General features: G+C 44.5%; 1 protein-coding gene across 3 annotated transcripts in view; it reads left to right on the forward strand.

Annotated features, from left to right (window-relative positions):
* RDH5 (retinol dehydrogenase 5) overlaps positions 1 to 8,375 on the forward strand; it is a 274,923-nt gene extending 266,548 nt beyond the window's left edge. For all 3 annotated transcript variants that reach the window (XM_069653727.1, XM_069653728.1, XM_069653729.1), the window contains exon 5: positions 8,002 to 8,375. In XM_069653727.1, the coding sequence (XP_069509828.1) occupies positions 8,002 to 8,225 (224 nt within the window). In that variant the 3' untranslated portion in view covers positions 8,226 to 8,375. The remainder of the gene's footprint in view (positions 1 to 8,001) is intronic.
* The last annotated feature ends 4,549 nt before the right edge of the window (positions 8,376 to 12,924 follow it).

Genomic DNA, 12,924 nt, shown 5'->3' on the forward strand with positions numbered 1-12,924 from the left:
TCGTTACGAGTTTGGCAGTCTTCTGGTGGGAAAAATGCCAAAATACTGTCAAACTCAATTACCGTTGCTGCCACTTGGTTCCGTACAGTGACCACAGGATTACAAGTGGTGTAATTCTCAATTTTTGGGGTCAACAATACTCCATGGGGATTTTTGGGAAATTTACCACCGGCAGAATTACCGCACAGGAAATCTGATGATTTTTGGAGGGAAAGTGGAGGAATTACCTGCAGCAACACGCTGGATGTGAATCTGCCACTTTTCCTCCAAAAATCAGAGGTTTTACCACGCAGGAATTCTGCCCGTGATAAATCCGCCAAAAGTTATAATTTGGCGGTGCGGGAAAAGTGGCAGTAACAGAATTACTGCCACTATTTCCTCGCACCATCAAACTTGTAATGAGGCCAACGCAGATCGTCTAATTTGCATATGTATGAAAATGATCAGAAGTGATATCACAGATAATAGCATTACAAGAAATGTCCTCAGTCTTTGATACTCTAGGGCAGTGGTCTCCAAGATGTAGGGCAGGCCCCTCTCTGGGGGCCCAAAGGGGCCAAAAAGGAGCACAGTGACAGATTTGAATAGAACATTTAAGCAGAAATTACATCTATGGGAGCCAGGTAGCAATATTTTCACTCAAGGTGGGGCTCGGCATAAAAACATTTGAATATCACTGCTCCAGGGCATCATTGGTAGTGACTTTAAAAGAAGTTTCCATGTGTATGCCAAATAACATTGTGGTGTGCAATATATGAATGGTCACTATTTTTAATGTTTAACAATTCTATGGAATAGTAAACCATGAGAGAGAATTTTTTTTATAGCAAAAGCTGCAAATCAAATCACTTTTAGGGGCTCCCAATATTGGCAGAGTAGGCAAAGTGAGATTCAATGATTTCCCCATGATCAAACACTTTGCTTAAGTGGTGTAACGAGGAATTAGGCCCAGTCTGCGATTTAAGTACTTCATCGCATATCTTCCCAGAAATACTTAAAATGTTGAGGTTTGGGTTTCAGGAGATGAAAAAATAGTTTTTTTGGGGGGGCGCTAGCGAGCCTGAACAAGATGGCCGCTTCACCGTGAAGCTCTCCTTGGCTTGGTAGACCCGACCACCAAAGGGTCGCTGTCTCCGAACAAGATAGGGTTGAATTATTCAGCTAAACAAATAAAGAAAATAAAAAAAGATGGTGGATATCGCTGTGGAGGCAACTCTACTGACAGGGCACCGGCTGTTGACCATCAAGGCGAATTACTTGCCCGAGTCCCACAGCAGCGTAAGTAGGGAGTGCCTGGTTTTTGCCAGCGGTAGTGGCTGGAGGGTGCCGTAGAGGTCCAGGGGAGTGTAAAGTGGGTCGCTACCCTCACGTGCGGCACACCCGCTGCGACTCTGCTGTTGGAGCAGCTGCTGAAAGCTGTGTCGCTGAGGCTTCGGGGTGCATGGCGGTCACTGGGAGCACAGTGTGGCGATAAGTACGAACAAGTACCGATGTGTAACCTCATGCTGCATTGGAAGGCGGGCCATCGTGACAGTGCCAGAAGCAGTGGACCAGGTATTTCGAGGCAGTGATTGCCGCATTGAGCGGCGGGTACCTCACCAGGCAACACCGGAACCCCCATACTCTGTTGAGCCACGAAGGTGGAGACGGGGCACAGTAAGAGGAGCCAGGCCAGCTTATCCTTCATACCCCAACCTCAGTTGTCAAGGTTGCACTGTGGAAGTCCGCGGGGGCCCTAATGGCTTCAGAGAGATTACCCTGGGTCCATTTGTGTGGCTGAAAGGCAGAGGGAAATGGCAACTGGAAAGGGAAGATAAAAAATACAATGTGGAAGACGCTGACTTCTTCGCCCCTGGTGGCGGGCAACGTAACCTGGAGAAGCCTGTGCCACAAGCTCCCATCATGGCTACGCTGTCACACCTTGACTCGCTTAACATAACACAACATTATTGTGTTTTATATAACGCAAACCTACCAGGGAATTATACTGTAATAGACCATGAAACTATGAATGCAATTAGAAGGGTACAATATCAAGGGTACGGAGAGAGGGGATACAGAGCGTCACGGGTAGGGGGTACAGGTGACGGCAGGCAAGGATGAGCCCTCTGGGTAAGGGTGGTGGGGGGATGTTCAGATTATTGGTCCATGAGATGTTCTGTGAAGTGATGCATCATCACCCCTATTTGGAACACAATCTAGGGGGGTTCTATGATATTGCATTTGAGTGGTAGGGAAAGGTGCCAGACGGAGTGAACTGCAATCGGAGGTCCTCAACAGAAGTGTGAGAATCACCCAGTGCCCACTAGTGCAGATGAACCCTATTGAAGTGAGTGGCAATTCTTGGCCTTTGTTAAAGCTGGCAACTTTGGCATTAAAATAGCGCCATGTTCAACTGGGGCCATGAGAAAGGAATTACATTATCATCGACAGGTCGCACTACAAGTCTAATAGAAACATGTTGCTGTTTTTGAGTGTTAGGAGAAGGTGCAGAAGGCCAGATTATGATGTCGCTCTAGTTAAGGGGCTGAATGGTCATAATTGTGCATGAAACATTGCACCACTTCAGGATGTCTGTGTTGTAACTCAATTCTGACGATGGCATGGACATTGGTGCACGCTGCATGCTACAAGTACTGCAAACATTATCTCAATGTACGTTGAGAATTGAAAAAGATCTCAATTTTGTAGGCCTCATTCAGTAAAAAAACCAGAAATGGTGGTGATACTTCCGCCTTTTCCAAAACGTTAGAAAAATGTCCAAGATGGCTGACTGTACCATAAACTACAGCCAAAAGGACGTTATCAAATGGCAACAGACCACAGGAACAGCATGCAATACTTATTGCTTCTGTATGTCTGCTCAATCACTGCCAATGTGTGGTGCCATTAGTTTGCATTCACTAGAAGTGTGCATAATAAAGACACCATCTGAGGAGAGTAGTGTTGGAATAATCACAGAATGAATGTCTTGGTAAGCATACACATTAACAAGCCTCAAAGGTTGGTTCATACTGTGTTCTTCCATTTGTTCCTAAAGGTGGGGTGTGGGGGGGGAGGCAATATATAGTTACCATCTATTTTACTACTGATTTGAGTTAGGTTTGGATAAGTGAACCACACCTTTGTATTTTAACACTGAGCTTAGAATCACACCCTGCTTGACCAAGAGCAAAAGTTGTGGGGTTGTGTTACCATTTCTTTGTTAGTGACTGCAGTACGTGAAACCCACAGGGTGCCGTAGATACTGGGCAAGGTTCTAGGTGCTTGCAATACAGACTTGTAGAGTCAGAGATGGAGGTTTAGAGATCCGGAATTCAGCTAGATACATTACATTTCGGCTATAAGGCCTCTGAGTGTTGGGTATATGAGTCACCTCCATTCCATGTCTCCCAATCTAGTCTGGGATATTTATTATAGGGCAGTGGTTCTTGCAGGAACATCACTACATGCGACTGGAAGAAAATGTGTGTCACAGGAAAGAGCAGGAGAAAGAGGGTAATTGGGGAGGATCACACTGTGTGGAGTTGTCAGGGGTTCTTAAAAAGGAGGAAGGGTGCACATTAAGAGTGGCAGAGGGGATGGGGAATTATCTAGTATTTGCATATTAGCGTGCTAATTGGAATAGGCGCTATTTCCACAGGAACGATTCCCATGCCAATGCAGCTGTATGGTTAGGTTTCTGGGTTGGAAATACCACTGGAATGAAAGAAGAGGGAAAAAAGAGGGATAGAGGGTCTTTTTGCCTAAGCCTTTTTGTGAAAGCTGGATGAATTTGGTTATTTACTAGTGAGGGGGGTATGGGACACGGCCATAGGTCATAGTCACTGGCCATGGCCATTGAACCACAGTAATTTAGCTTAATTGTTCCAATGTGGACAATGGCCAACAACTATAACTTGTGGGAGCTTGTTATTTATTAGTGAGTTTGATAAGGGCAATGGTCATAGCCACTGGGCCAAAGTATTTTATTCTAATTGTTGTAGAGTGCACAGAAGCCATGGCCAGTGGGACCTGGTTATTTACTAGTGAGGGGGATATGGGCCCCGAATGGTCAGTAGCCATGGTCTTTTAGCCTTATTGTTTCAGAGTAGACAAAAGCTGTGTCCACAAAGGCTGTGGCAACTGGCTCTGTCTGAAGGTCATGGCCAGTGGGACATGATTATTTACTGTCGAGGGAGATATGGACCACAGCCAAAGGCCTTGGTTAGTGGGTCCTGGATAAGACATAGCATAACAAAAGTCTTGAAATACAGTAAAAAAATGTTTTAGTTAAGACCAAGTTCAGAGAGATGAATTACAACAAAACCCATGTTCTTTGGCAGGTATGGCAAGTGGCGAGAATCATTTCTCTGAGTCAACCCCATTGCTCATCCCATTAGCACATACATGGCCTCACAGCAGTAATCAACATGATGAGATTAATGGTGCCCTGCCCCCCGTACCCCTGAGTTAAGATTCTCAGCTCTTCTGACACCCACTAAATTTCATGGATTTGTTACGATAAATCAGTCTGTCCTAACTAAAGTTTTTTCACTTCTACACACACGTGTGCACGCGCACACACACATGCACATTAATGGTGCCCACTCTTCTGCATCCTCTCTTCCGAGAACCACAGAGAAAATCAAGGCACAACCTCGAGGGTGATCTCATGATTGCCGTGTAGGTCAGTCCGTCCCCACGAAGGGGCTTTGCCACTTCACTTTTAACTCTGATTGTACGACCTCATAACTGGTTAATAAATGTTGCAGCGATCAGTGGAAGCCTCTTAGGCCACAGATGCAAACGCTGGTTTTGCTTTTAATCTCCGACCGTTACAGATTCTCTTCACCAGAAATTGTCCCAGTGTATATTGGCAGTTGAATCCTGGATGGCTATTCATTTTATATGGTTAAATCCTTAAAAAACAGAGTTTTTTTACCCAGCTGCTATACCTGTTTCCCATCTTAGCTCCATTTCCTCTTCGCCTCGAATTAGAATGCTCTTCAACTGCTAATAATCTTGGATTTATATTTGATTCAGCTTTTAATGTCCAGCGCCACATTGTGTCAGTTACTCGTGTATGTAGATTTGAACTCTATAATATCGGAAATAATAATCATCTACTAACATTCCCTGCAACAAAAACCCTACTTAAGTCTTGTTCAATTATTGTTGCTCTTTCTGTATTGGCCTTCCTAAACAGGCCCTGTTTCCATTTCAATCTACTTCACATTCTGCAGTTACTATCTTGTTTTATCTGAATTATGCGTCTTGTATTCCATTTAACTTGGCTCGTTTGCATTGGCTATCTATCCCATATAGATCTGAATTTCATTTTTTAGGTATTTTGTTTAAATGTATAGATAGGGCTTCTGTATTGGGGAGACCCCCGGCCAGCCCATAGAGTCGGGGTTTGCTCCAGAGTACTTTAAGACAAGATAGCTGCACCTTTGAGATGGATGGGGGTGCAGGTTTTCTACTCCAACACCAATCATGAGGACAACTCAATGGTTTGGCAAAGGGAGTCCGTTTAATGACAAGTACAAAAAACGGGGAGTCATGGAAATCGACAGTGATGCGATAGTCCGTCTCGCTTCGACTCTCTGAACTTAATTCAAACAAGAACATTTATACTCAAAACTCATCATAATTGATGTGCAACACTTAAAAGTTAACATGCAATTCTATTGGTTTGGAAAAGGTAACTTTAATATGGGTACTATATCTGTATATGGTAACGGAGTGAGGGAATTGGATAAACTCTATCAGGTGGGCATCTAAGCCCTTCCTTCTAACATCACTCTTGTAGACGTCACTAAAAGTACGACGCCCCATTGGTTCTACTATCTTTAGGACTCTAGATTATTTGGTCCATTGTGATTGGGTTGGCTTCAACCCAATGCATAAATTTCCACTTTACTTAGCAGCACTCAGAATGGTCAGCCAGGTGCAGGGTGCCCCACGATTCACCCGGCCTTCCTTCAATCAATCATTACTTTAGTGGCTATGTGTCAATTAGTTGTCTGTGGTTGGCCTCGAAACTGTATCTTCTTGTCAGGAAAAGTTATGATATCTCTGTCTGGGCGGCTGCCAAGCGTAGGTGTGAACCTGTGCCTCTTCTTGCTCGGATGGACACGTGCTACTCACACTGTGAATCTACCTAGTTTCCCTCAATTTGTGCATTTAGTTCTTATTCAGCTTGCCACCTGCCTACGCCTCCTTGTCTCGACCTTCCAAAGATAGGATATTCTGTTCTTAAGTTTCAATTCTGCAAAGCTACTGTTCGCTCCTTCTATTGGTCTGACCTTGGCTCTTTCCTGGCGCAAGTTGCTTCTGCTAAGTTTCGATTCAGCCATCTCTTCTCGTTTTAGCTGGAATATGAATCTTGTCCTGTTTGGCCTCTAGTAACCTGAGTTGATTCTGCTTTTGTGTAATCTTCTACTAAGCATAGCAAGCCACACTGTTTTCTAAGCTTTCTTGCTGTTTCAAGCATATGTACAGGCGTTAGCTGGTTGAATGACTTCATCCTGCTTTACAGCTTAAGCTTCTTTGTATTTCAACATCGTCTCTCCTTCTAGGTTCACGATATCCTTATTCATGGCGTTTTGTCTCTGTGTGTAATTTTTTGGTTCTGCACGTTAGTCCGTGCCCTCGTGACGTCACCATTTGTCTTCCATTGAGCCCTTTTGGGTTTCTTCCGGGACAGCGTTTAGGCTATCTTCATTTGGTCTTATTTGCTGGTAGGGTTTTCTCAATGGATACCTTACTGTCCATGGATTTCTAGGTATCGGTATTTCAACAGGTGTTGTTCTCCTGATAGGCACTGGGAACAGCCCTACTGCGGCTCTCTGCTGGTTTATTTGCTCATCATACGTCAAGTATTTTGGTGTGAATGTTCCTGGTACTTCAAAATGGGCGATTGGAGTGCGGGCTTTATTTGAGACCTCTACACTTCATTATGAGTTTTGCGGTGCGGGAAAAGTGAAGGTAAACGTGGTGGTAATTCTGTCGCCACCACTTTTCATGCACTGCAAAAACTGCAAGTTTGCCGGTGGAGGTCACTGATTTACCTCCAGCCAAGAGTTGAAGGTAAATCAGGGCCCGTCCGGTAATTTAAAAAAAAATAGTATTTCCAGTACCAGCATTACTCGTGCTGGAAATACCAGCAATCGCCCTCCATGGAATGGGATTCCAGGATATCAGGCACTGGTAACGGTAGGTCAGTTTGCCGGCATCCCAATGGAATTACCAGCAAACTTATAATCAGAGCCATGGACTTGCTACTTGAGAGTTTTCAGGGATGATTTCTTTATATCAACCTTCTCATTTGGTACGTTCTAATTCTGGGAATCGTACCAAAATATCGACCTGACAATTGCGACGGCCGAAAATGTGGCTTTTTTTTTTGTTGACCCCCCTTACACCACATATATATGTGGGGGGTATAGAATATAATATTAATATGGGTGGGAGTGCGGGGGGGGGGGGGTCTCGCCCCGCATATATATGTGGTGTAAAGTGTTAAAAAAAATCGCATTTTTCGGCCGTCGCAATAATCACATAGATCCCTAATTCTGTCTCCTTCATGTTCAGCGTCATCCTTGTACAGCCTACCGTTTTCGTTCGTTCCAACTTTATGCTCCTAAATTGTGGAATACTTTGCCTTTTATATTCTTCTTTCTACTACATTATCTCAATTTAAAATACGATTTAAGATTGCACTTTTTGTTGTTACCCTTTCTTACTGTTCCTTAAGTCTTTGTTCTTTTGAAGTCTGGTAGTAACTGCATATGTACACATCTTTTTGTTCATAATTATTGTACCAAGTTATTTTGTAATGTGTGCAGCGCTTTTGATAAAAGTGCTATCAAAATATAATAAATAAATCATGCCAGGGTCTTAAGAAGAGGGCCATTGCGTCTTGTAATACTAACTCTGGTCATGTACCACAGTATAAATCTGTCGGACTATGCCAGAAGCACAAAATAACCGCCTTAATTTCTTATTTCTCCCCAGACCTGCGGGTGCAACGTACTATCATGACCGTTATCTGCGACCCCGACATCTCCAAAGTGCCCAAGTGCATTGAGCATGCGCTGCAGGCGAGGCACCCACGCACCCGCTACAGCCCCGGCTGGGACGCCAAGCTGGTCTGGATCCCAGGCTCCTACCTGCCCGCCTTCATCATCGACGCTGTGCTGGCCTTCGTCCTGCCCAAACCAGCCCACCGAGCCCGCTAAGAGCCGGAGGAGCCCCGGCGTGCCCAAAAAATAGCAGCAGAATCCAATGCCTTATTTGAACATTACTTTTTTAGTTTAATTATTTAAATTGGTTGATTGCTTTTTCTTTTCTTAACCAGATGATGAATAAAAGTAATATGGTGACAAGAAGAGCCGCATTCATGTCATTTTGTGTTAATAGCTTTGTAGAGCGCAACATCCTCCCTGAGGCATCTGGGCGATAAGACGATCCCGACAGCCAGGGCCAAAGCCTAAAAAGGCAGAAAAAGGTATGTAAAATCAGATTAAAACAAAACAGTTTTTAACAATCGACGTAAAAGCAGATGGTTCTTTGTGGCTCGAAGGGTCCGCGGGGGAGCTTTCCAAAGTTTCACTACAGCCACAGAGAAAGAACATCCTCCAACCCGCGCTAGACTGAATCTGGGGACTTGGATAAGACCTGTATCCTGCGAGCGTAAAGACTGCAGAGGGACAAAAGGCGGAATTTAAAGCGGAAGTATTCAGAACCCATATCAAAACAAGCACGATGCACTATACAAAGGGACTGGAATTGGATTTGTGTGGCCACTGGAAGCCAGTGCAAAGATTAGTGAATAGGGGTGGTATGAGCTCTCAAAGGAGTACCTGTTGCAACCCGAGCAGCACAGTTCTGCAGAATTTGGAGACAGTTAATCAGATATCCTGGCTGAGCCAGGTACAGTGAATTGCAGTAGTCGATGATGCTAGGCAGCAGGGCAGCAACCACTGGGGCCCGTAAGTGAAGTGAAAGAAAACAGAGCACTCTCTGGAGAATCTTTAGTTGGAAATGGCCTGTCTGGCAGACTGCGTTAATATGGGCTACACAAGATAGAGATGCAGATAATTTCACACCCAAATCCTTAACAACCGGTACAGGAGTAGGAAAAGGGCTGATGGCAGGCGGACAAAAGTCTGGGGTCTACAAAGACCTCCGTTTGTCACTATCCTGTTAAGCTAGTTGTCACTCATCCAACACCCCACTGCCTCCAGGAAGCCCCGCAGCTGAAATGCAGTATCATTGTTCAAATGATTAAGCTGGACAATTATTTGCATGTCATCAGCGTAGGAGTAGCAATGGAGGCCATGGGAGTAGATAAGGGCAACTAGTGGCTGAATGTAGACATTAAACAAGATTGGGGACAGAGTTGACCCCTGTGGGACCCCACAAGTCAGGGGGACAGGTCCCAATCGAAGGCGAACCAGGCAGTGCTTAATTTGTAAAACAATAAGTGCCAGGACAGACATTTTTTCTAGCACTCAGGGGGCAACTCTCAGCCCACTGATGCCACAGCCAACGGCTGCTCCCCACAGTGTCGGTAAAGGTAGTGTTAAAGCTGCAACATGCACTAGCTATTGTGGGTGAAGGATGCGCTAATCATGGAAGGAGTGCAATTTATAGAAACCAATCAATAAAATAATAACATAATATACTAGTTTGATACAAATGTTTTTAAACGCTTCTTTAGACACACCATTATTGCTAATAGTTCGGTTACTATAAGTTGCGAGTAGAAAATGTTGCCCATCTAGCCACAGAAAAAAGAACAAATATGCTTCCCTCCTATGGTAAATTAAATGACAAATGCAGGAAAAAAAATCATTATTAAACTGTTGAGCTTGCCTGTCAAATACTGCACACTCTCTGAGTATACGTTAGCACTCTTGACAGGCACTACTCTTAAGCAAAGGCCTTTTCCCTGTCATTTCCCTTGTGTTGGTGCTGTTGGCTGGTGATTCTCCTCTTGTTCTCAACCCACACTGCTGGGGTAGTGTTGCTGGTCATTACTGTAGCAGAGCTGCAGCAGTGTTATGCAGGATGACTGGAGCAGTGTACGTGTATGGCCAGTACAAGCACCAAGGATTGTCACCTTCCAGCTCATTGCTAGCCATGAAAATTGATAACTAGCACTGTCCTGCCCACCTAGGTCCTAATGTTGATGATAAAAAATGAGCCGGCCGAGGATGAAGAGACTGTTACCAGGGCACACTGTTGTTGCTTGTTGTTTGACAACTACTGAAGTGAATTACAATGTTAAAGTTGCTAAAAGCCATGCATAATCAGATTGATGAAATAAGTGCCGGCGCTCAGAAATAAAGGCCGGGGCTTATACTTGGCAAACACCCCCACAAAGTATGCACTGGAACCAGAGAAAGAAACTGGGTGCGATCGGCAGGAAAGAAACAGAACCAGGAAAGCCCTGTCCCTGTGAAGCCCGCCTCTGATAAGTGACTGAGCTGGGTGAAGTGTATGATAGCAGTAGACAGATCTAATAAAATCAGTGCTTTAACTCCACCCTGATCAGAGAGACAGGCTAGGACATCCACCACAGTTCCAGCAACGCACCCTGGGCAAAAACCTGATTGAAAGAAGTCGAAAAGATGATTTCCTTCCAATGAACTTGATAACAAGGGAGTGATCAATTTGTCAGAATGGTAGAAACCAGAGAGGGCTTCTCAAGAAGAGGAATCACCAGGCAGTGCTTGAAAGCAGGAGGAATCTCCCCAGAAGAACACAAAGGATTTACATATGAGCCACATTGGGAGCAATGATAGGCATAATTTCCTTAAGTACATACAGCGGGATGGCATCAGCAGGGGAGGCAGACTTCATTTTATTAGTCACTGTCACTATATCAGCAGGCGTAAAAGAGGGGAAGCAAGACCAGACGTGATCAAGATTAGGATTCACAGAATCCAAAGCATATTTGCCTGTCTTTAAGCTAGACTGGGAAATCATAACTCTCGGATGCCAGCAATTAATTGAATAAGGAAGCTGGCCAAAGAATCACATAAAATCTATGAAGGGGGAACCGATAAAAAGATCTTTCGGTTGAATGAGCGCAGATTCAATAGGAATAGTATAGAAATTACGCTTGGCATCAAGAATGGCTTTATGGTACATGGCCTGCCATAGCTTGGCCGTAGCTTGACACAGCAAGGCTTTATCAGAAGCACTACATAAAATATGCCATTGTGCTCAGCGTCTCTGCGTTTAAGCCGTAACAGTCTTAGATGCTCATCGAACGACTGCTCCGAAGGACGGCCTTGTGACTTAAAACTTTTCAATGGGTTAAAGGAGTCTGCGATGGCAGTAAAGAGCTGCATTAAAGTAGAAAGATCAAGAATTTGCGAAAAGCCACAAGATTCATGTATATGAGATGGAATACCATTCGGATCCCTACAGCACTGGTTCCGCCTGAAAGCACTATGGGTGCAAGATTTGGGCATACACGATTCAAAATCCAACCTACAAGGGACGATGAAATGGTCTGACCAAGTAACACGAAAGGCCGGAAATATGGACATAACTGTGTCTTGAGAATACATGCGACCCAGTATATTGCCAAGCTGGTGGGTTGGTTTAGTAACTAGATGCAGGAGACCCAAGTCTGACATAGCAGAAATAAACTGGGCAGCTAATTGATCCGCAGGGTCATTGAGTTTCAAATTAAAATCCCCAACAACTACTAAATTAGCATGCTGCAACTGTAGGCACGCCACCAAACCTACAAAAGATTCTACAAAAGCAGAATCATAACATGGGGGGCAATAGATAATCAAAATATAAACTGTGAGTGCAGCCGCAAGTGCTATCTGAACCAAAACTGTTTCAAACTTGATGTTAGAAGGAAGTGGTGTAATAGAAGCCATGGTAGTGGATTTAAAAATAAAAGCAACACCAACCCCTGGGTGATCAAATATATGATCATAGCAAAGGATGTTGTATCGCACTGGAAGAGATTGCACCACTGAGGGTCCTGATGTGGTGGAGAGCCAAGTCTGTTACACATTAACCATCTGGTACAACATCTTGCAAAAGATCAAAGCAAGATGTAGCATGTGCCCACAAGGTCTGCGCGGTCAAAAGCAAGACATTTCAGTGAGAAGACTGTAGCAGAGTTTTGAGCTTCCACTTACCATAACCGCAAGAGAGGGGCCAAGCAGCAGACAGGTAACAAATGGGGCCAGCCAAAGTATGGCCTAATGAGACAAAGGAATTGTTGACAGTGAGGCCACAGTAGCTGAAGACAAAGAGTTAGGCTTAGTCCAAGGCCTGTCCGAGACATGGACGGGCACAGGCGGGCTTACCTTTGGCATGACCTTAGCACTGATGGTGCGTCTCTGCTGTGTACATCTGTTGCGTTCCTCCTACCTGTACCAAAATGCAATCATGGGATTAGCAGGAGCCAATCAGTCAGCTCAGTAGACACGGATAAAAGACTGTGTGCGATGTGCGCATGCAAGTTTGAAAAGAAAGACTAATGTCGGCCGGGCATGAGACCTCGGGACACTATTGTAGGACAGGCACCCTCCAACCGCACACATCGGCGCTACAAGGAAAGAAAAGAAAACTAAAATGAATAAGGAAACTAAAACCTAACAAAGGTAAAAACCAGGCAGCAATAGTATGCGTATTACATTAAACCAGCATCCAGTCACCCGCCACAGCCCGGGATTAGCCTGTGACCTGAGAAATAAAGCAAGTGAACTGAAAAAACACAAATTCACTCAAAATAACTTAAAATAAAACAGCAGTGCGCACAGCCAAACTTGTCTGTTCATGGAGTTTCCACTCCAGTTCTACATTACGGACGGGGTTACTGTGGAAGGTATTGGCTGGGTATCTGGGGTTTGTTCCATCCCATCCTTAAAAAGACTGTGTGTGACCGAGATCTCTTGC

This window comes from Ambystoma mexicanum, chromosome 3q (assembly GCF_040938575.1).
Source record: "Ambystoma mexicanum isolate Mex_15411 chromosome 3q, UKY_AmexF1_1, whole genome shotgun sequence".
NCBI lineage: Eukaryota > Metazoa > Chordata > Amphibia > Caudata > Ambystomatidae > Ambystoma > Ambystoma mexicanum.